At 34.2% G+C, this 21669-nt stretch overlaps 1 protein-coding gene across 1 annotated transcript in view; it reads left to right on the plus strand.

The window, feature by feature from the left end:
* CSMD1 (CUB and Sushi multiple domains 1) overlaps positions 1-21669 on the plus strand; it is a 1320281-nt gene that overhangs the window by 1235975 nt on the left and 62637 nt on the right. Inside the window, 3 exon segments of the mRNA XM_068415956.1 lie at positions 2839-3024; positions 12394-12588; positions 16364-16537. Coding sequence (XP_068272057.1) covers positions 2839-3024; positions 12394-12588; positions 16364-16537 — 555 coding nt within the window.

The raw sequence follows: 21669 nt of genomic DNA on the forward strand, positions 1-21669 counted from the left end.
GTCCCGATGGAGATCAGTGACAAATGGTGTCCCTCAGAGGTCCGTATTGGGACCAATACTATTTAACATCTCCATCAATGACATAGACAGTGGGATCAAGTGTACCCTCAGCAAGTTTGCAGACAACACCAAGCTCAGTGGTGTGGTTGACATGCCTGAGGAATGAGATGCCATCCAGAGGGATCTGGACAAGCTTGAGAAGTGGGCCTCTGTGAACCTCATGAGGTTCAAAAGGCCTAGTGTAAGTCCTACACCTGGGTCGGGGCAATCCCAGGTATGAATACAGGCTGGGGGATGAAGGGATTGAGAGCAGCCCCGTGGGGAAGGACTTGGGGGTACTGGTGAATGAAAGCAGGACATGAGCTGGCAATGTGTACTCACAGCCCAGAAGGCCAACTGTATCCTGGGCTGCATCAAAAGAAGTGTGGCCAGCAGGCCGAGGGAGGTGATTCTTCCCCTCTACTGTGCTCTGATGAAACCCTACCTGGGGTACTGCGTCCAGCTCTGGAGTCCCCAACACAAAACATGGACCTATTGGAGCAAGTCCAGAGGAGATCCAAGAAAGTGATCAGAGGGCTGGAGTACCTCTCATATGAAGAAAAGCTGAGAGAGTTGGAGTTGTTCAGCCTGGAGAAGAGAAGGCTCCAGGGAGACCTTATTGCAGCCTTTCAGTACTTAAAGGGGTCTTAGAAGAAAGATGGGGACAGACTTTTTGGCAGGGCCTGTTGCAATAGAACAAGGGACAATGATTTTAAACTGAAAGAGGGTAGGTTTAGACTAGATATAAGGAAGAAATTTTTTACGACGAGGGTGGTGAAACACTGGAACAGGTTGCCCAGAGAGGTGGAAAATGCCCCATCCCTGGAAACATTCAAGGTCAATTTGGACGGGGCTCTGAGCAACCTGATCTAGTTGAAGATGTCCCTGCTTATTACAGGGGGATTGGACTAGATGGCCTTTAAAGGTCCCTTCTGACCCAAACTATTCTATGACTCTAAATACTCTACTTTGAGAAGATAAGAGCAGCACTGGTTAGGGTGCAAAAAGTGCCAAGAAGCTATGTTACGAAGGAAGAGGCTGCTTCTGGAACATTCCTACAGTTCTACTTAGCAATTTGACAGCATGGAAGCAAACAACTGAAATGAACTAACCATTCATCATTTTATAATGCTTACCTCTCCTCATTATAATCATATGTAAAGTACTGTGTTGTATTTAATTTAAATGCATCAAATGTGACAACTTGGGAATACAGAAAACCAATTTGAGAGTTGTGTTTATGGTACCATGACAATGTGTTGTGAAATTAAGCGTTTACATTGAATTGGGTAAATTATAAGAAAAATTAATTTGTTTAAAAAACATACTTTTTTTCATCTCTGTTTAACAGATTTCAGACAAAGGCTGTCATTTCTTCTTTTGAAATATATTAACTTTATTAAAATACTAAAACTTCACAGTGTCAAGGGGAAAGGAACAAATACCTAAAGGACTTTTTAACTGTTAAAATATTGAATTGCTTCTTACAATTGACTGTGTATATGGAAAAGCTATTTTAAGTTGCAAAACTCCACTCTTTATTGGTAAATATTTAGAAATGAAAGCTTCAAAGCTGTGTTTTATTCAGTGTATTTACTGAAGAGCAATAGACTGGATGCCAAACTCAAAGCAGGTAGTGATTCTGTACACATATACATTGGTTTATACGAACTCTTTAAATAGATTGTTTGTAATAATCTTTACCAGCATTACTGACATATTCAAGCACCTAGAGTTAACATCTGTGTGTAAATAACTATTTTAAAATAAAGCATAGCATTAAAAGAAATTTAAAAAAGGATATTGAAGAGTTGCCTTTCTTCTTTTCATTATCAAAATCAAGGGAGCTAAGAAGTCAGATGGCAGAAGGCAATCCTGCCTTGGAGACCTTTTCTAAAAGTGACTGAAATAGATATTCTTGTAACTACACTCTGACCTAAAATTGTATATTATAAGATACTGTTGAATAAGCTGTACTGAGCTCTGGTAAAAATAAATAAATAAATAAATAAGCAAGCGAAAAAACCTAGATGCTACTCAAACTTCACTAAGTTGACAGCAAATTAAACTTTGTGAGCTTGAAAGAATAACTGCTCATCTGGAGAGAAATTCTGAAGGGGCAAAAAAAGTGAAAATAATTCAGTAAGTAATTTCCTTCATGATATGGAAAATTAATAAGACTGAATTCACATAATATTTAGCACTCTGAAGTGAATTGGTCAAGTATGTAAATATATGTTTAAATATCTGAATAATACCCTTAAGTTCAGTGGAACTCTCCCCTGTCTTGTCATATATTTAGGTGCTTTTCTCATCAGACAAAGCATATTAAACTGAAATCTTAAAAAGCATTGTTTTATAAGTATAGAACAAACAAATATGGAGTTTTCTTTATAGTAGTGCAGGAATGAAATAAATCCTGAGAGAATGGAAGCAGACTATTAGAAAGCATTTAAGAATTTTCCAGTTCATTGCGACACTTTCTTGATTTTTTCCCTAGCAAATAAACCATCGCCCTTAGCCTATGTAGAAAATTTCTGTCTACAGTGATTGGATTAAACAAAATAATGTTTTATAAAATGTCAATATTAGATGCACTTCAAAGTGGTTTTCAATGTTTTAAATACTGTTACATTAATTGGAATGTTGTAAATATGATGAAAAATTATTTTCAGTTGTTATGAATGGGATGTGTCAAAATTACTAATCTATGTTTCTTATTTCAGTGGTGGGACAATATTTTTAAAAAATCTATACGAAAATGATGATTCTTTATCTTTTTATTTCCTTTCTTTTCAGCTGTATCTTGTGGTATTCCTGAATCGCCTGGGAATGGTTCAGTTATAGGTAATGAATTCACTTTGGGCAGTAGATTGATATATGAATGTAACGAGGGCTTCAAGCTAGAATCTAGTCAACAAGCTATAGCAGTGTGTAAAGAAGACGGATTATGGAGCAACAAAGGGAGGCCACCTGTTTGCAAATGTAAGTAGGCATGTATTTCTCAAGCATATTTCCCTTGAACTTTCTCAGGAAAATCTTCACTGGTGATGTTTAGGCTTTATGTATACCTATCCCCTGAACTGGCCATTCAGGAGCATATAATCATTTAGTATTTAGTGAAGCGGAAGAGGCCTATACATTTGTTTAATTAACAAAACCCTTGTTTATCTTCTTAAAAAAATCTGAATTAAAATTATTAGATAATTCAATCTTATGTATATTTTCTTATGAATGCTCTTCTTCCTTTTCAGAGTATAAAGTTACAACCACCAATTGTAATTTATTTTAATATAGCTTCTAAAGTAATAAAAACAAAAACTATTTCTTAAAATACTGCTAGTATATGTAATTGAGCTGGATAAGAGTCTTTTAGTCTTCATTTTTGACTCCTGTCAGAACTAGCCAGTGTAATGCGGACTTCCCTACCATGTGGCACGGCCTTTCATTTGCATTGGGCTACCACTGCCTGTGTCTGTACTGGATCAAAGCAATAATTAACTGAGCCTGACTTTGAATACGTGACTTGAAATACCAATTAGGACATAAGCTTAAAATTATTAATTGCTGTAATACTATACTTAAAATTTTCGAGAGTTAATTTAGCATCTTGAACTAATCAACCATATATGTACATGCTTTCCAGATACTGGATTTGAAAAGCACTTTAGTTTTTCAAACATGTAAAATTCAACTTATTTTTAAAGAAAGAGTAAAATGGTGTGAATGTAAGAATTGTGAAGTTATATGTGATCATGAAATGTTTTTCATTTATTTGAATTAATTGACAGCAAACAATTGTTATAAAATATTGCTGAAAGTTACTTCAAGAGATCTTCTAAACAACCCTGGAAGATGATCATTTAACCTAATCTTGAAAACATCCTTGAGCGTTTTATTTCAGTATTTTACTTTTTTTCCCCTTGCAAAGTTTTTCCTGATATATAACCTGAATCTGTTTTTCTGTAGTGTAAAGGCATTATTTCAATTTGTAGCCACAGTGAATAAATAGAAGTTATTTTATTCATCTTTCATTCTTTTTAATGTGTTTGAAAACTATTTTTTTTTCAGAGTGATGGGTTATCCCTGGCCAGAAGCCAGACCTTCACCCATCTGTTCACTCACTCCCTATCCCCAACCAGATGGGGGAAAAATAGGATGAAAAATCTTGTGGGTCAAGATAAGGACAGAGAGATTACTGTTACATGACTCGACTTGGGGAAAATTAATTTAATGTATTGTCAATTAAAATAGGGTCAAAGAAGTTTCAGGGAAAAAAAAATCAAAACAACAGTTTCTTCCACCTATTTCCAGGGTCAACTTCACTCCTTTGCTCTTGACTCTTCTCCCCACCCCAGGCAATGCTGGGAGATGAGGAATGGGAATTGTGGTCAGTTTATAAAAAGCTCTTCTCTGCTGCTCCTTCCTTCTCTCATTTTTCCCCTGCTCTAGCATGGGTCTTCTCCACAGGCTGCTGTCCTTCAGGATAGACTTGCTCTAGCATGGGTCCTCCAATGGCTGCAGTTCCTTCAGAAAATATCCACCTGCTACAGCATAGGCTGCAGTGTAGATATCTACTCTGACATGGTCCCCTCCATGGGCTGCAGCAGAATATCAGCTCTGGTGCCTGGAGCACCTCCTCCTCCTTCTCTTCTGACCTTTGTTTTCCCACTGCCACTTCTCAGTTTTTGTTTCCTCCTCCTCTACCTGTGCAGTGTTTTACCCTTTCCTAAATACAGTTTCTCAGAGGTGTCACCATCTTGGCTGATCGGCTCAGCTGTGTCCTGTGGTGGGTCCTTTGGAAACGCCTGTTTCCAGCAGCCCCAGACTCTCCTCACAGAAGCCACCCCTGCGGCATGCCCCCCTCCCAACACCTTGCCACCTGCACCCAATACAGTCAGTCACCTCTTCCGTCTAGATAACTGTCTTGCTGTGATTCATTCTCACTCTTTCTTCACACTTTTTTGGACCAGTGATTCTCATTATTGTCTTCTGGGCAATCTCTAATTGATCTACACCTTTCTTGAAGGACAGTGCCTAAACTGAACATAGCAGTTCCACAGAGTACATAAGAAGGATTATTCAAAACCAGCTGTGATCACACAGGCGTGTGTGAATTCAGAGCCATGTGCAGGGGGAAGGCAGTTCTCCAGTGTACTGAACTGCACTTCATTCTGTCAGAAAAAATTGACAAGGTGCAAAGAACATAACTTGAATGATTAATCAGCATAACTATTAACAGAATTTTTTTTGAGGGAGGAGGCCAGTTAAACTAACTGGGGACTAAAGATATTGAATTAATAACACTATATCTGCAGTGAAAAAAACCCAAATCTTGTATTATTGAAACGATCAAACTTAACCAGACTATGACTATTCTGTAAGGCAAAGCTTAATTATTAACATTTAGCACAACTTTCAACATTAAAAAATTATGTTTAATATTTATAGTACCCTGACAAAATATATATAACACTTTTTTCTCTTCTTTTTTTTTTTAATTTTCAATTTTGAAAAGAATCCCATTACTTCTAAAACCAGAAGTGCTAAATTAAAATGCTAGTGATCTACATGACAATATTAAAGTCAATATTTTCAAAATGTATTGCTATTGAGAGGCATGCATGCTTTACCCAAGATTTCTTACTTACAAAGTGCAGAAAAGCTTAGGCAATCTGCGTAAGAACTTGTTTTTTTTAATATTGCTGCTGTAAGGGTAAATGTATTTAGTCTCCAAAGATAGAAACATCTCAGACTTGATGAGCAGCAAGCACAGCACAGAAAGGTAAATGGTAAATAAATGAGTTCATTTTATCCCCAGGCCTATTAAAAAGAAGGTTGAAATCAGTGCAGTTTGTTTTGCAAAGTATCTCTGATAATATAATGCCTCAGGCAGATGTTTGAAACTCCTTTCTTTTCATGAAAAGTATTTACATCAGATTTGAATCAAGAAATATGACTCGTGCTGGTCATACACAAGACACAGATGGATCATGGACATCACGCTATTGAATTTAATTACATGAAATACCAATCAACAGATATCTATTAAGAAAGCTTAACTGAGTGACAAATAAGTAACTTGTTTCAGTTATTCTATACACTGATCTCTAGCACATGATGAAGGGAACTAGAGATGTCTATCCGTACTGCTTTTTGAAAGCCTTTTTCAGACAATACTTTAAATCACGCCAATACTCTCTTTAGAGAGTGACTGTATAGTAATAACTTTACATATGATTACAGGATGCTGGGTGAAGTCTGCAAAAACTTTCTGCTGAAACCTGTAAATTAGTACGTTACTGTTGGTCAAAGAAGTGAGTGTGATATCACAGAATCACAGAATGTTAGGGATTGGAAGGGACCTCAAAAGATCATCTAGTCCAATCCCCCTGCCGGAGCAGGATTACCTAGATCATATCACACAGCAACGCGTCCAGGCGGGTTTTGAATGTCTCCAGAGAAGGAGGCTCCACAACCTCTCTGGGCAGCCTGTTCCAGTGTTCACTTACCCTCACCATAAAGAAGTTTTTCCTCATATTTATGTGGAACCTCCTGTGCTCCAGCTTGCACCCATTGCCCCTTGTCCTGTCAAGGGATGTCACTGAGAAGAGCCTGTCTCCATCCTCATGACACTTGCCCTTTACATATTTATAAACATTAATGAGGTCCCCCTCAGTCTCCTTTTCTCCAAGCTAAAGAGACCCAGCTCCCTCAGCCTCTCCTCATAAGGGAGATGTTCCACTCCCTTAATCATCTTCGTGGCTCTGCGCTGGACTCTCTCGAGCAGTTCCCTGTCCTTCTTGAACTGAGGGGCCCAGAACTGGACACAATATTGCAGATGCGGCCTCACCAGGGCAGAGTAGAGGGGGAGGAGCACCTCTCTCGACCTGCTAACCACACCCCTTCTAATACACCCCAGGATGCCATTGGCCTTCTTGGCCACAAGGGCACTTTGCTGGCTCATGGTCATCCTGCTGTCCACTAGGATATACAGTTCCAAAATACATCCCGTCCAGAAGGTGTAGATATATCCAAGAAATATGAATAAGTCAAACTTTGGTCTTAAAATATAGATGAGCACTGGTGCTTGTATGATTCTTTCCTTACTGTAGGCTGTATAAACTGCATCTAATACCTTTTACAGCAACTAATATCATTTGGATAATACTCAAACAGAAAGCAAAGGATGTGTGGGCATGATTACAAATTTAAGGTTAAGTTGTGACTATAGTTAGCTGAGAAACACTGTTTTACGTATTATCAGTTTTTTTACACAGCTGTAAAGTACCCTCTGAAATGTCATAAGTCTCCATCTTTCTAAGATTTAAAAAAAAAGAGAACAATCTTTTGGGAATTTTTTGTCTATTTTGTTTCGTCAGATATGATTTGAATTTTGTCTGCTACTATGGAAATACAAATGCTGATTCTTGCAGTGACACTTTAAAAAGGGAAAATAAGACAAACAAAATTTCCTTCATCTCCTTTGGATGATATAATGTCTTGCTATTATTATATAAAATTGCATCATTATAGCATGATTATTACATTTTTTTTCTAATCGGTGAAAATTATTCTTCTTATTATTATTTAGTGCAAGATCATGATGTCAGATTTTTTTTCTAATTATGCCAAGGTACCCTACCAGTTCTGTAAAGCTAAATACAATAATTTGTAAAACCTAAGTATGAAGGTATACACTATTATATTATATTTCTATATAAGTACATATAAAGTGTACCCATATAGATTATATTCCATGTGTATTGGTGCTGAGATCTGGACCAGTATATGTTTATTAAGATAAATACTGCTGAAATAAGATAACTTATTAACCTCTGTTCTTACTTGCTTTCCTTTTCATGGAAGTAAGTGAATGCATAACCTAGGAAATTGAGTTTGTGGATAATTCATTTTTCTAACGTCTTAATTACAGGCATGGTCCCTGTAACTGCATAACTTCATTGCTGTTTTCCATTACTCCTCTAATATACTCATTCAGAGATTTATATCGGGTCTTTCATTGGTTTATGTTAATTTCTCTACTATCAAGCATTTTAAAGAACAGCTAATGTTACCTTTGCATTATCTGCATATTGCGGATTTCACGGTAGATATTTTTGGAAGCTGTGGTGTCCTGAGCTATAACCATGATGTCTCAGACATTAATTTTAGAAATTAATTGGAAAATAATTAGAAATTTTAGAAGCCTTTTTAATAATTTTCAATATGTTTGTACAATTAGTTATAGAACTATGAATCAAGTAGATCTGGAATAAAGCATCACTTGTATTATAAATGCAAAAAGGGATTCATTAATACAAACAGGCAAAGATTCACCACCAGCTCATCACAGATATTGTGCAATTGCTGGAGTTTTTATTAGTTAGGACATTCAGAAAATCGTACCAAATAATTCTAATATTTTCTTTAATAAATCCTGAGTTCAGTAAGTAATTTTTGGAGTATTTTTTCAAGGTTTGGTATGTAACATGGAGTACTTATTAATGATTAGTACTTATTCAGTGAACTGTAGTAAAACAGTTAATTAGTTTAGGCATTTTAGATTAGTGCAGATATGTTAGACTGGTAACAGATTTACTTGACATAGCTGACTGGATTGACAGACTGAAAGTGAATACCATAATAGCATATGATCCTTTTGTTTACCTATTTTGACATTTCAACGCCTTTTCCGTTTAAATATGTTGAACGACAAGAAGCGCTCAATTTTTTGCCTTGTGTTTTTTTTTTTCTGCTAGCATACTGAAACTATCAACTTGCTCAAGTGATCTGGTTTTGTTCCTAGGTCTCTGTTCTTAGATTCTGTGGTGTATTGGATTATTTGGTTTCCTACTGTCTTCTTATTTTACTAATGCTTATGAATTCAAACTACACTAGTATCTCAAGCATAATACATGATGACCTTAATCTTGCTTTTTTTGAGCTAATAGTGAATTTAGTCAAAAGGGTATATTTGGACAATATTGTTCCAATTATTGCATTATAAGTTCTCAATACAGTAAGACAAAAATGCCCTTTCCCTTTCTTTGTGATTGTAAACTACCTGCTGAAGAATGGCAACCAAGTATCAGATGCAAATAATAGTAGCAAGTTCCTGTAATTGAGATATTTTTCCATCATATACATTGTACTTGGTGTTTTTTTTTTTTCCCTTGAAACAATAATTACATTCAGAGTCACAATGTTCAAGATATTCCTGGAATAACATGATATGTACTTTTTTTATCTTATGTAACAATAAGCAAAGACATGCAAAGCCTTGTAGACAGAAGAACAACTGAGAGAAAGGGAAGAGAGTCAGTCTTCTAGTATTCAGATTTTAGGAAAATATTGATAGTGAAATGTGTTTGTTGACCAGAGGAACAAGTAAAAATAATAATAATGAAATTACAAAGAATTAATCATTATGAAGAGTTAAGACTAAAGGCTGAGCACATTACTGCACAAATTCTTGTCAGATTTTAGTTATTGTAGTCACAAAGATCTTGTTATATTTTTTTGGTCATTGCCCCTGTTCATATAGTGAACATTTTGCTTAGTGAATATTTTGCTTATATCTTGAGTAGCAAATATACCTGGACCTATAGATCAACTCAATTTTTCATCTTTTTTATGGTAGGTATATCTCATGAATTCTCTGCTTTTGAGTCTATTGAGAATTATCAGTATATGGAGATTGTCATGTCATTAAAATGGGTAATCTTAATCATAATTGCAAATGATAATTAGTTGTCTGAGCTATACTTTATGTAAAGCAATATTATTCATACATTTCTGTATACAAAATATCTAGGGAAAAGAGAGAACATCACATCTGGGAGAAGTTGAGATCATCACTTATAGAGTTTCATCTATGTAAATGACAATTTAAATAGTGCCCAGCCCATAATTTGCAAGGGAGAGACCATGAGAGGCAAATTAATGCCCTTATTCATAAAACGTGTGCACAAAATCAATCATCTGTTAATAGTCTTTTTTTTTGTTTATATATATTCTGTATATTATATATATATGTATATTCTGTATTCAGTAACATCTTCAATTAGAAATTGTACAATCATGTATCAGAATCCGATAGTTGTTTGCAAAGTATGCTTGCAACAAGATTCTAAGTATATTTATAGCTAAAGAAAGGATAAATTGCATATTAAGCTCAGTATGGAGAGGAAACATCTACGTGGCTTATTTACATATTCTGAAATAGCTGAGCCTCTTATCTCTAAGTGTCTTAAGATATCCCCTAGGGATAAGACTAAAATTTTTACAATTAGACTAAATAAAAAGTTTCTTTCATCTTTGAAAGAACTGTATTTCTCAATAAAACTATTGCTTGAAAAGAGAACTGATAAAAATGTTAAATTTGAGGGGTATGAAATACCTATTTATAATATTTTTTGTCTTCTGACAGACCTATATGATTTTTACTCCAAGGTGTTAAGTGATTTAATATGTTTATTGTATTTAACAACAAATAAGAAAAAACTATTTCTTGGTTAATAATTTATAATCTTTGAGTAGCTATGAAACACAGTTTAATATCCATATCAAATTGAATTAGGAAGTAGGAAGTCCTCCTTTAACCTGTGAAACTGTTCATAACTAGTCAGAATATTATTATGAAGACCAAAGTGAAGAACTATTAAGTTTCAAAGTGATTGTGCGCTGGCAATCCTTCATAGGTTATACTGAAAAAAAATCTAATAAAATATTCTACAATTTCAACTCAATGTAACTTTATAATCTGTCATTTGGAAGTTCTTCAGATGTGTTTCTCTTCGTAAATTCTTACACATCTTCACAGATATGCTATGGTGCCAGCTCTGTGTTTCCTAGATGCTAGAATTTACCATGGGTAAGGTAACTATTGGAAAAGGTAGACGTATAATTCTAGCTTTATCAAAGGTATTCTGAAAAGTGGTGGAAAACTAAATTTTTACAGGAATTTTTCTTCTATCACTTTCCCTGTATTTCAGTGATTGCCTGAACTAGTCTGTTTCATCATATATCCATACTTCTGATAAATTCACTTTATACCTCTCAGACAGTGTAAAGTCTACAGAATGTGTAATTACTTTTTTGTCAGAATGGTGTAAACTTATTATAGCATAAATAAGAATGAGACTCTTCTTTTTATTTCTTCAGTATGGTTCGGTGTTTTTACACACTTCCTCTGAATTCTTTTGTCTTACACTAAACAGTGCAGTGACTTGAGTATATTGTACAAAAGATCAGAGGTAATGATTCCTAAGTATACCAAATATTTAGAAAATTTATCGCCTTTTTTTTTGCAACATATAAGGAAAAATAAAGAAGAGGAACTAAATTTCTGTTACTTTTTTTTGTTGTTTTTTTTTTGGTTTTTTTTCCCCCCTCGGAAAGTATAGTTTTCTCAAGTGTTGATGGGATACTAGTTTTTTTCTGAAGTATTCTTTGTGCTATAAACAGTCACTAATTCATTTAGATTTTTTCTATAGCAGGGAAATTCTGAACAACATAGTAAAAGATACCAAACACAGCTATTTTAAATAAAGTAATCATAAATATTTTCATAAAACTAGTCTAATATTTACAGAGACATAGGCACATTAAGATAAAATTCATGTCAATATCATAAATGCTGTAAATATTCTGTATACTTTACTTTGAATTGCAGAGCATCGATTTGAAACTGAAAAATATTTAAAAATGCCATATATGGTTGGTAGCTCTTGTCTACTGGCAGTAACTGCATTCTCTTGCGAAATCTGAAATACTAAAAGCAACAGAATGGAAATCACTCTAAAAATCTCTATAAATGTTATCTTTATTTCTTTATGTCAAGTGTTCTAAACTGGAATGTAATAATTTTCCTGAATACCCACAGTATACCATTTTATAGTAATTAGCATTTGAATGTGTGGTAACAGCTTTTATGACAACCTGTTTTAAGAACTTATTAGAGCTTTTCTAAAGTGGCTATCATGGATAGAACAATAAAGTGTCCCTTAAGCCTTTGCAAATATTACATGACATTATTTACTTTCCCTTTTACATCCACTGTAGTCTGTGATATGTTTTGTCTCTGAAATTTTTAAATAAATCGCATTAGAGAGCATATCTGTATGTCATTGTTCCACTGCCTCTCACTAAATGAAAATGTACTACAAACTCCTGCTCAACTTGTAATACTCACTGTATGATATTCATTATTTTTCTTGGAACTTGTTTTTAAAAAATGCTTATGGTATGCTCAATTTTACATTGCAAAACATCTACCCGTAAGGCAAGACATATATTCTGCGAAGAAACTTAAGAGTAGAGTGCTAATATTTAAGTGTCCTTTCTTCACAGCTGTAACTTGCCCCAGCATAGAGACTCTGCTCTCAGAACATGTTGTCTGGAGACTGATTTCTGGGTCACTGAATGAATATGGAGCTCAAGTCATGCTCAGCTGCAGTCCTGGATATTATTTATTGGGTCGAAGATTCGTACAGTGCAGGACTAATGGAACCTGGAGTGTAGGCAATGAAAGGCCAAGTTGTAAGGGTAAGGAACATACTTGTTTACAGCATATCCTATGCTTTTTAATATATATATTTTATTTTATAAATAGTTTAAAGTTTTTTAAAAAATATTTTTCTGTCAATCTCCTGTAAGTAAGCAAATATGAAATTTTCATTAACTTGTTGAAATTAATTGATTCAAACTCTTTATATGTAAAGTACAACATATTTAATGAGAGAGCCAATGAATTAGCATCAAATCAGTCTGGATGATGATCTATGTCTGACTATAGATTTATTCAATTAGTGCATGATTATTTACAGAATACTAGGAGATAATGTTATTACTTTAGAAGAATACAGATTAGAATTAGATTAGAAGATTATGTTGCTTTAACCTCTTGGGTGAAGCATGAAAACTGTACTGTTGGAGAAACATAAATGTTTTATAATGACTTCATACGAAAGTACCATAAATTACATCAGCCCTGACTTTGGATGTTTAAAGGTTTAGAGAACCTTGACGTTGTCAGTGGGATCATACAGTTGTCAAGGGTTACCGTATCAGAGTCTTAATGAATCCTCCCCAAATGTCATTTCTTCTTTTTCCAGTGTGGTATTTGCTTTGATTGGAGAGGATATTTGGCACATCAGCTACTTTTGCTACCTTTAACGCAGAAACTTTTCCTGCATTATGGTAGTACTTACAGGCTCTCTTTCAATGACAGGGCAGCACAGAATATCCCAGCATCTGAAGGAAAATGACCAACTGGCAGGCCTAGCATACTAAGCAGAACTGAAAATAAAATTTAGGCATCCAGTTTTTCAGAGTAGTATATCATTTCAATAAGATATTCAAATTTAGTATTTCATCCTGAAAGAGATGCTTTATTTTCTTTTTAGAGGGTTACTTTTGTTTTTTTAATTCAGTGAAGTTTCTAATGTTAGAAGATATTTGAGAATGGCTACTCTGAAACAAGCTGAATCGATATGAGATTTTTTTATGGCAGCACAGTAAGAAAGAATTCTTGGGATCAGGTGAACAGCTTACTAAATTATACCTTCTGGTATTTTTTTAAGCAAAGAGAACAGAATCATTCTGCTCTATCAAACTCTGTTAAGTCTGCAGACATGTCAATAATACCTTATGATAAATGTTACCCAAAGTATTTCATATAATTCTATGATAGTGATAACAGAATGAACATCAGAGAGCTTTTTATACTCCAAATAAATGGTTGAGCAATACCTTCAGCATGATGACAAACAGAAGACAAAATTAATTTGCCTAAATACAAGCTCCTAATGCCATATGAGACAAATTACAGTATCTAAGCTGGTAGATACTAAAGAGAAATTGAGAGAGATTCTCAACATTATTCAACAGCAGCTGAAGGCTAGAGAGAACACCCAAAGTCATCTCAGATGGTACTGAATCACTCCCAAGGGTGATTCAGGTATAAATTGACACAATATCTCACCAGTATTGGAAAGTGTGTGGCTACAAACCTAAGGCATGGAATTTACAGAGGCAGTATTAGAGAGTGATGCTAGTATGGGAAAAGAAGAACAAAGAAAAGAAAACAAAAAAAGATATACATAATTTAACTAAAAATAATATAAAACAATATTTATTTTCTAGAAAAGAAAAAAATTATGTAAGATATTTTTAGAACAAGGCTGAGAGAGCTACCTGTAACAGCATTCAATATGATACATACATGAAAGCCCTGTATTTGATCTTATTTAAATCATGATGGGTTGTGGAATAATGTTGGTTCTGTTTTATCCTGTTAGTTTTGTTTTCGGAAAACTTCCTTTTGAAAATATTCAGTTGGAAAAATAAGGTGACTTTTCTATATCTCTTATAAACCAGTAATAGCTGTATCAATTTTCTTTTCAAATTTAAAACTAACGAGTTTTTTACTCTATTAACTGTGCCCTTTTTTTTTGTGCACAAATACTAAAAAACCTAGTTTTTTATTTGCTGCCTAATATGCAGCTACTGTTCATCTGCTGAGAAGTCTTTGAAAAGCTAGTTCTTGACCAACCTCTACAATCACAGAATTTTTATGTAAGTATAAAATGTGGTGACCCATATGGGATGCCGTTAACCAAAAGCAAAGTCTTATGTAGATACAGAAACCCAAGGAGCTGCTGACTGAAGATACATTAGTTTATTTATAAGACAGGTACATTATTTTGCCCTCTGGTAGAGGGCTGATTAGGATTTAATTATGGCAAACTTCATGCCCCAAGAGGTGTTCAGTAATACATCCATTGGATATAGATTATTAAGATCCAGAAATATGCTGTAGCGTATTTTGAGGAGTCCACTGTTTACTTTCTGTCTGTCATTCACATGCTAAGGATAGGTTATATAAATATAGATTCTAGCTGTTTATATTTCTGAAGCTGCAGGAAAGCTAACTGAAACACTTATGATAAGGCATTTAGATCGTATTTTTCAATTTCTACTTGTGAATAGTATCTCTAAAGTAACTGCAAAACACCAAATTAAGGGGATTCTGGATTAAGAGAGACCTAACTAGTAAATTTATTTTATTTGTTTAAGAATATGCTGAATAGCTGCCTAACAAATCAGGAGGTGACTCATTATTTGTGTAGTTTAGTTATTTTTAATTGGAATCACTCTAATTAAAAATAATAAAACATTTTTAATATGTTTAGAACAATTAATTCTGTTGCAGTTTAGAAAAATAATTTGATTTTTTAAACATATGCATAAGTGTAATTAATATTCAGCATTAGCATTAGAAGTTACAATGTTAGGCTGCTCCACAAATTACATTAATGTGACTGGAATGTAGTCAAAAGTCTTATCTACCTCTGGAAACCTTATGTGCATGAGAAACTTTGATCACATATATACTGAGTATGACAGAGTTAACTGCACAGTGATATGTACTGTGCAGTTATTTTTTATCCAACTTCTACCCAACTCCATGTTGTTTTCTATAGTGAACCTTTTAAAATATAGAAAAATGTGGCCTTGAGGTTTCAAATAGGAAGTTTAGTTGTGATTAACATGCTTTTTGAAAGTAAACTCATCATTTATGCTAACAGATAATAAAATACAACTGAAGCTCTTGAAGGCATTGGTCTGCATCTTAAATTATGATATTATTGATATATTTTTCTAGAAATGAAAGACATGACAGAACAGTTTTAATTAAATTAGAGTTTAATAAATTCTTAAAAGGTAATTTTTCATGTGGTGTCTGTAATAGTTGTGTGTTGCAGCTGATACTACAGAAGGTTTCTGTGACAATGTGTCAAGTCTAGCCTTAAGAAAAAAACAGATTTATATTTTTAGCATGTAGACTACCATATGTGTTATATGATTATGAATAGTAGTGGGGAATAAGAAAAAAAGACAGTTCATAACAATTCAGAGTATTACATGTTAAGAAAAGGTAGTATCTTTAAACAGACATAACACTTAAAATGGCCGGAGAAAGTGTATTTGAGGAGTAGCCAGGAGTATGTACACATGGAATACAACTGCAACCTTCCCAGACATTCATGTAGTTCTCTTGTTTCAGGACTGGAAATACAGATTATGTTTAAGCTGCTGTCAAGATATGAACATATCCTAATGAATTTTCAGATTTAGAACATGTGTTGTCAAATCAAGCATAATTTTAAGCCCTTACTGTGGAATTTAACTCTCATATTTATTCCTATTACATTTACTTTTTAAGAAAATGTGAGGTGGTATATTGTTTTCCAGTCTAAGAAATTATGAAAAGTATTTTCATATTTCAGTTTGTTCTGTTGTTTGGGTTTTTTCCTAGTTATCTCCTGTGGTGGTCTTCTATCTCCACCAAATGGAAATAAGATTGGAACCTTAACAGTGTATGGAGCTACTGCAATATTCACCTGTAACACAGGATACACATTAGTTGGTTCTCATGTGAGAGAATGCTTGGCAAATGGTCTCTGGAGTGGTACTGAAACCCAATGTCTAGGTAAAAAACAAATTTAATTTTTTTTCTTATGTTTTGTTTTGTTTCATCTTGTTTTGTTTTAATCAATGGTATCAAGTACTGGAATTCAGCTCTTATCAAGCAACAACATTTTTAAATCAATGAAAAATAAAGTTATCTTAAATACAGAAAAATTTTGCACTGCATATGATTTTGTACTACTCTACTAGCATATACTTTTTTATTAGAAATTAAATTTGACATTATTGGAATGCTTTTTAGACCAGGAGGGTTTTTTTAATGACCCAACTGATAGCCCACATTTACAGTACTTTGATTTGCTTTGTGGAGCTGTCACAAGGTGTGTGTTGAAACTAAGCTGGAAGATGAGAGTCAGTTCAGGAGTATTCCTGATGCATTCCAACTACAAGTGAGCTTTCAGCATATTGAGCATTCAGTCAAGGGAAGTAGACAAGAGAAAGCCCAAAGTAAAGCAAAACCAACACCCTTCCAAACCCTAAGATGTATATGCTTTGGACCTTAAGTTCTCACCCCAACTCTTTCATTCTTCAGATCCACTTATATTGGTTTGCACTCCTTATATAGAAATAAGAAAACTGTTTTCTTTTTCAGTCACCTCTGAGGCTCAGAAGTATGTGTATTTGTAGTTGTGGACATTATATTTATTTCTGGAATATTTTATTTGCTTTGCCTACCCTCATTTTGCAGATTTTCTTCTTGCCTCACAGCTGAATGTACTCGGTTGCTCTCAGGAAAGGAAGAATCTCTTCTTTCTTCTCCAGAGTTCAACCTCACTTAAAAAGCAGCTTTCTTCTCTGCTGCCTAGCCACATTCTTTTTGGTATGGAAGGTTATGTTCATGCTCTCACCACGGTGCAAAACTGAAAGAAATGGCCACAGTTCCCCTGAGCAAAACACAGAAAATCAGAGCTGGATTTTAAAGTACAGCAACAGTCCCCTGGTAGAGTATTGTATTAGAAGAAAAGAACATCTGCATCACAATAGCCAGGTGTGATGGGACCACATTCCAACTCGTGTCTTCAAAAAAACTAATTTTCAAGTATCATCGATTTCATCTTAGCAGGTTATTATGAAAAAGGAATAGCAAGTATCATTACATAGACATAATTTTTAACAGAGTACTAGTGACAACATCCTGCATTTCTGGAGATCTTTAGTGCCTGAAAATACTTTTATAGAAAATATTTTGAAACAGGTTACAAGCCACAAGACAGTGATGCACTAACAGGCAAAAGCATAATAATCTAACCTTGATGAAAAGCGATGTGGAGTTATCAGCTGCATATTAACTCTATTCTTCATCAGCATAGAACAGACAATGTGATGAGGTATAGGTGAAATACAGAAATGTGGGAGTCTTCTCTCAAAGACAGAGAAAAAAAATCTCAGTCTTTTTGTTGTACTTGCTGTGTTGATTGCCTTTCCCTCTTTTAATTCAGATACTAGGCTGCAGCAGTAAGGAAAACAGACAGAATCTTTTCAGAAAAAAATAGCATGAGATGATGTAATTCAGATCTGAATTAAGATTTATAACCTTTGATCATGTATTCCTATGATTCTTTCATTTTGCAACAGTAATGTTTGTGTTACAATTTTTGTAAAGATAGTTTTACAGTAAGTCATCTCTTAAGATATGGAGTGGTCAGAAGTAGTGACCATTGTCTCAAAGACCTAACCTTGCTTCTAGATGGCAGTTCGTTATGAGTGAGTTCCCAGCAGGATGAGGTTGTATCTGGCAAATTTGTGAAAAGGAAGAACACTTCTCTGGCTTGATATATTTTCAATTCCATACACTTTATTTTTCATTTTGAAATATTCTGTATTAAGAATGATGTCAACTTGGCATAGGATATAATGGCATAAATGGAGTATACTTTAATTACTACTTCTTTTTATATTTAGAGCAGTAAAGGAGTAAAATAAATCTTTTTTTACCTAGGAAAAAGAATTCCACTGAGGTGCTGGTTAGGGGAATGCTATGCTTCAGGATTAGTTTTTCACATACATACACTCATCAGTTCCGCACTGGAACTATATGAGAGATTTGTATGTGAAGACACATCAGCTTCCTGCTGGTGTCAAGTTATCCCTGAACTGAGGCTGACCAACAAGATGCTGGAACTTCAACTGTGAAAATCCAACAGCCACAAATCTGCATGTGTAGGAGTATTTTCCTCAGCCCTTTCTTCTGTTGCAAATATTAAAGCTAAATTGTAAAAAAACAGAGCTATTATTACCCCTCAGTTTTTTTCAGTGTGTTATACCATTCATTGCCAGTGTAGTGCTTGACACTTGCATGTAATAATTTCAAGCGTAAAGATATGTGTTAGTATTCATTCATTTTAACTAACCTGAAATACCACTTCATCATCTGATCAATAATAACAGTATTTAGTACTTATGTACTGCTTTTTTTTTTGAAAGGCTATAGACACAAGATAATTTGGCTGCCAACATGTACAAACTAAACAATATACAAATCTCTATGGACTCTCTTTGTATTATAAATAACTCTTGTCCATGGAAGGCTGGAAGAGATTTTTTTCTTCTGAGTGTTGAGAAATATATTTTACCACTGAACACCCCAGTAGCCATAAATTTAGATTAAAACAGTGTAGAGATGGAGAAGAACTGACCAGTACAGGACTTACATAGTGAACAATACCGGTTTATTCTCGAAGTCAGTATAAAAACTATGCACAGTGAAGCTTTTAACTCCTTTGGAAATAGCTAATAAGTTTACTAGAGCTCCTAGTTAGGAAAGGCTGTCTCTTCATACAGCTTGAAATCCATTTATATGAATTCATCCTTTTGTTCTCCAGGAGTGATTTGCTGTTAGATTTTGTTTATTTCAGTTTTTTACAAATCCGCATTGAAATTGGTATCCATTACTATTATCTTATCCCCTTGGTCATAACTAATAACTTTTTTTTTCCACCTGACTATCTGCATTTTAAATTATTTCTACAGATCTGTTCCCACTTGTAATGAACACAGGACCTCTTGCAAGAACTATTACGGCAGTAAGAGCAATGCTTGTCATATGATACGTCTCAATTCTTTTTTCTAAAAATTTTGAGGGACTTTGTTTCCTATTTGATGTATCAGATCGATTGCATTGTTGAATGCAGCCCTATGCTTAGAACTGTTAAATGCAAGGATCTACCTCACTAGCCAAAAAAGATCACATTTATAGCTAGAAGGTTGTTAATCACTATTTAGTCCTTGCTATTTCAAAATCAGACAAGCTCTATTGTGCCAAAAATACTGCACAGCTCTGAGTGTGAAAGTCTAAATTTGTGTTATCACATGCGTGATGAAGAAGGTTATATTTCTGCTACTAAATCTCTTCCTGCCTCTCTACATTCTCTCACGTAAGGGATATTCACATCATGTACTTTATGCACCCATTTCAGATGCAATTTAGAGTACAATCTAAGACCCTAAATTCCCAACAAGGTCAATGGAACTATGCAGGCTCCTCCAGAGAGCAATTCAGGAAAGGTAAATTCTTAAATTTTAAAGCTAGATGATGTGAATGCTGCCAGTTGTGTATTCCTAAATTTCAAGGACAACATGCACCAAATTTATTTCAGAGGTGCCTTTAGGACTTACCTGAAGCCAGTGAAAATCAGAAGGCAAACACCCAGGGAGCTCTGAATGAGCCTTTCCATTTCAAAGGAATGATAATGAGTCAGAGACGTTTTTTACCCACACTGTACCTGCATGAATGTATTTTTTCTTAGTTATACAAAGATAAATATGAATTGTTAGGCAAGATTTTTTTCAATTTCACTCAATTACTCATGCTGCTGATATTTTATCTCTTGTCCCCATTTTTCCTTCCAAGAATAATTGCACCTATAAGTCACAAAACATATGTGTCTGTGTGCATTCTTTGTGGGTGTGAGTGACCATACATACATATAGGGCATAGATCAAATTGGAAGCATTTAAGAGTTTGCTTAACTCCATCTCTGTGATCTCTGGTTTTGGTGGCATTTAATTAGGGACTAAAGTGTTTTCCTGAACTGATATTTTTTCCTGACTTTTTATGACTTTCAGGTACAAAACTATACATAAACAAGTCAAGGACATTCTTTAAAATCTGATCTTAAATATAATCCACTTCATTCCATTTTCATTGCTTTTTAGCATATATTTTTTTCAAAAAAAAAATAAGAATTCCATCTTATGTAATTCTATAATATATATAATTCTCTGCATTTGTCAGTGTGAAAAAATGCTACTGCTGACTGTGCTTGTATAAAAATTTCTGATCCTGTAATTGATAACTCATGGGTAAACTACAGTATGATATTGTGATATTGGCTTATATTTCAAATTCTTATTAAAATAAAATAAAATTATTTCTATCTTCAAATTTCCAAATGTTTTAGAATAAAACTACTGAACCAATCTTGAACCATCTGAAAAATTTTCTTAATTCTTGAGAGCATATTTTATTAAAAAATCCACTAGCAGCCTCCTTAATTTTCTTTTAATCTGATTTTACTTGATGGGAAAATTACATACGTTTTGTGCTATTACATTGCTCTTTCACTTCTTGAGTTGTTGGAATATTTAACCTTAATGAGTCAAAATTCTCAGAAAAATCATTAAATCCAATAGCTGGAATGATCTGTAAATGAAATGACTGACATAGTAAGTCCAGCAACTTGTTAAATCCCCATTTACTAGAAAGTGCATAACATTTTGTATTTTGCGTTATGTCAGTTGGCACATGTCAGCTATCTTTCTTCTTGAAATTTCCTGTGGTTCCCTGTGTTTGGTTTCAGTGCAGCATCTGCTTTTCAATTTTTCATTATTTACGTATAGAAAAAATTTTAAAAATCAAATGTATTCCATTCTATTTTATATAAATACAGATTCTCTTTTCCCATTTTGCATCTGTTTCATAGACTTCCTTTCCCAAAATCTGCAGGTGTCCCAAATGCCTGAATGACAATTTTCAGAATTGTTCTAATACCTGAATATTTAAGGTCATGCAGAATTGTTTTCTTCAGGAGAAGAAATTCTGATTAAAACTGAGGTATACCTCTACTCTAGTACATGGTTCATCTAGGCTGTAGACTAGCCAGACTATGAAGTTGTTGCTCCTAATAGTACAGC

Source organism: Nyctibius grandis, chromosome 1, assembly GCF_013368605.1.
Source record: "Nyctibius grandis isolate bNycGra1 chromosome 1, bNycGra1.pri, whole genome shotgun sequence".
Lineage (NCBI taxonomy): Eukaryota > Metazoa > Chordata > Aves > Nyctibiiformes > Nyctibiidae > Nyctibius > Nyctibius grandis.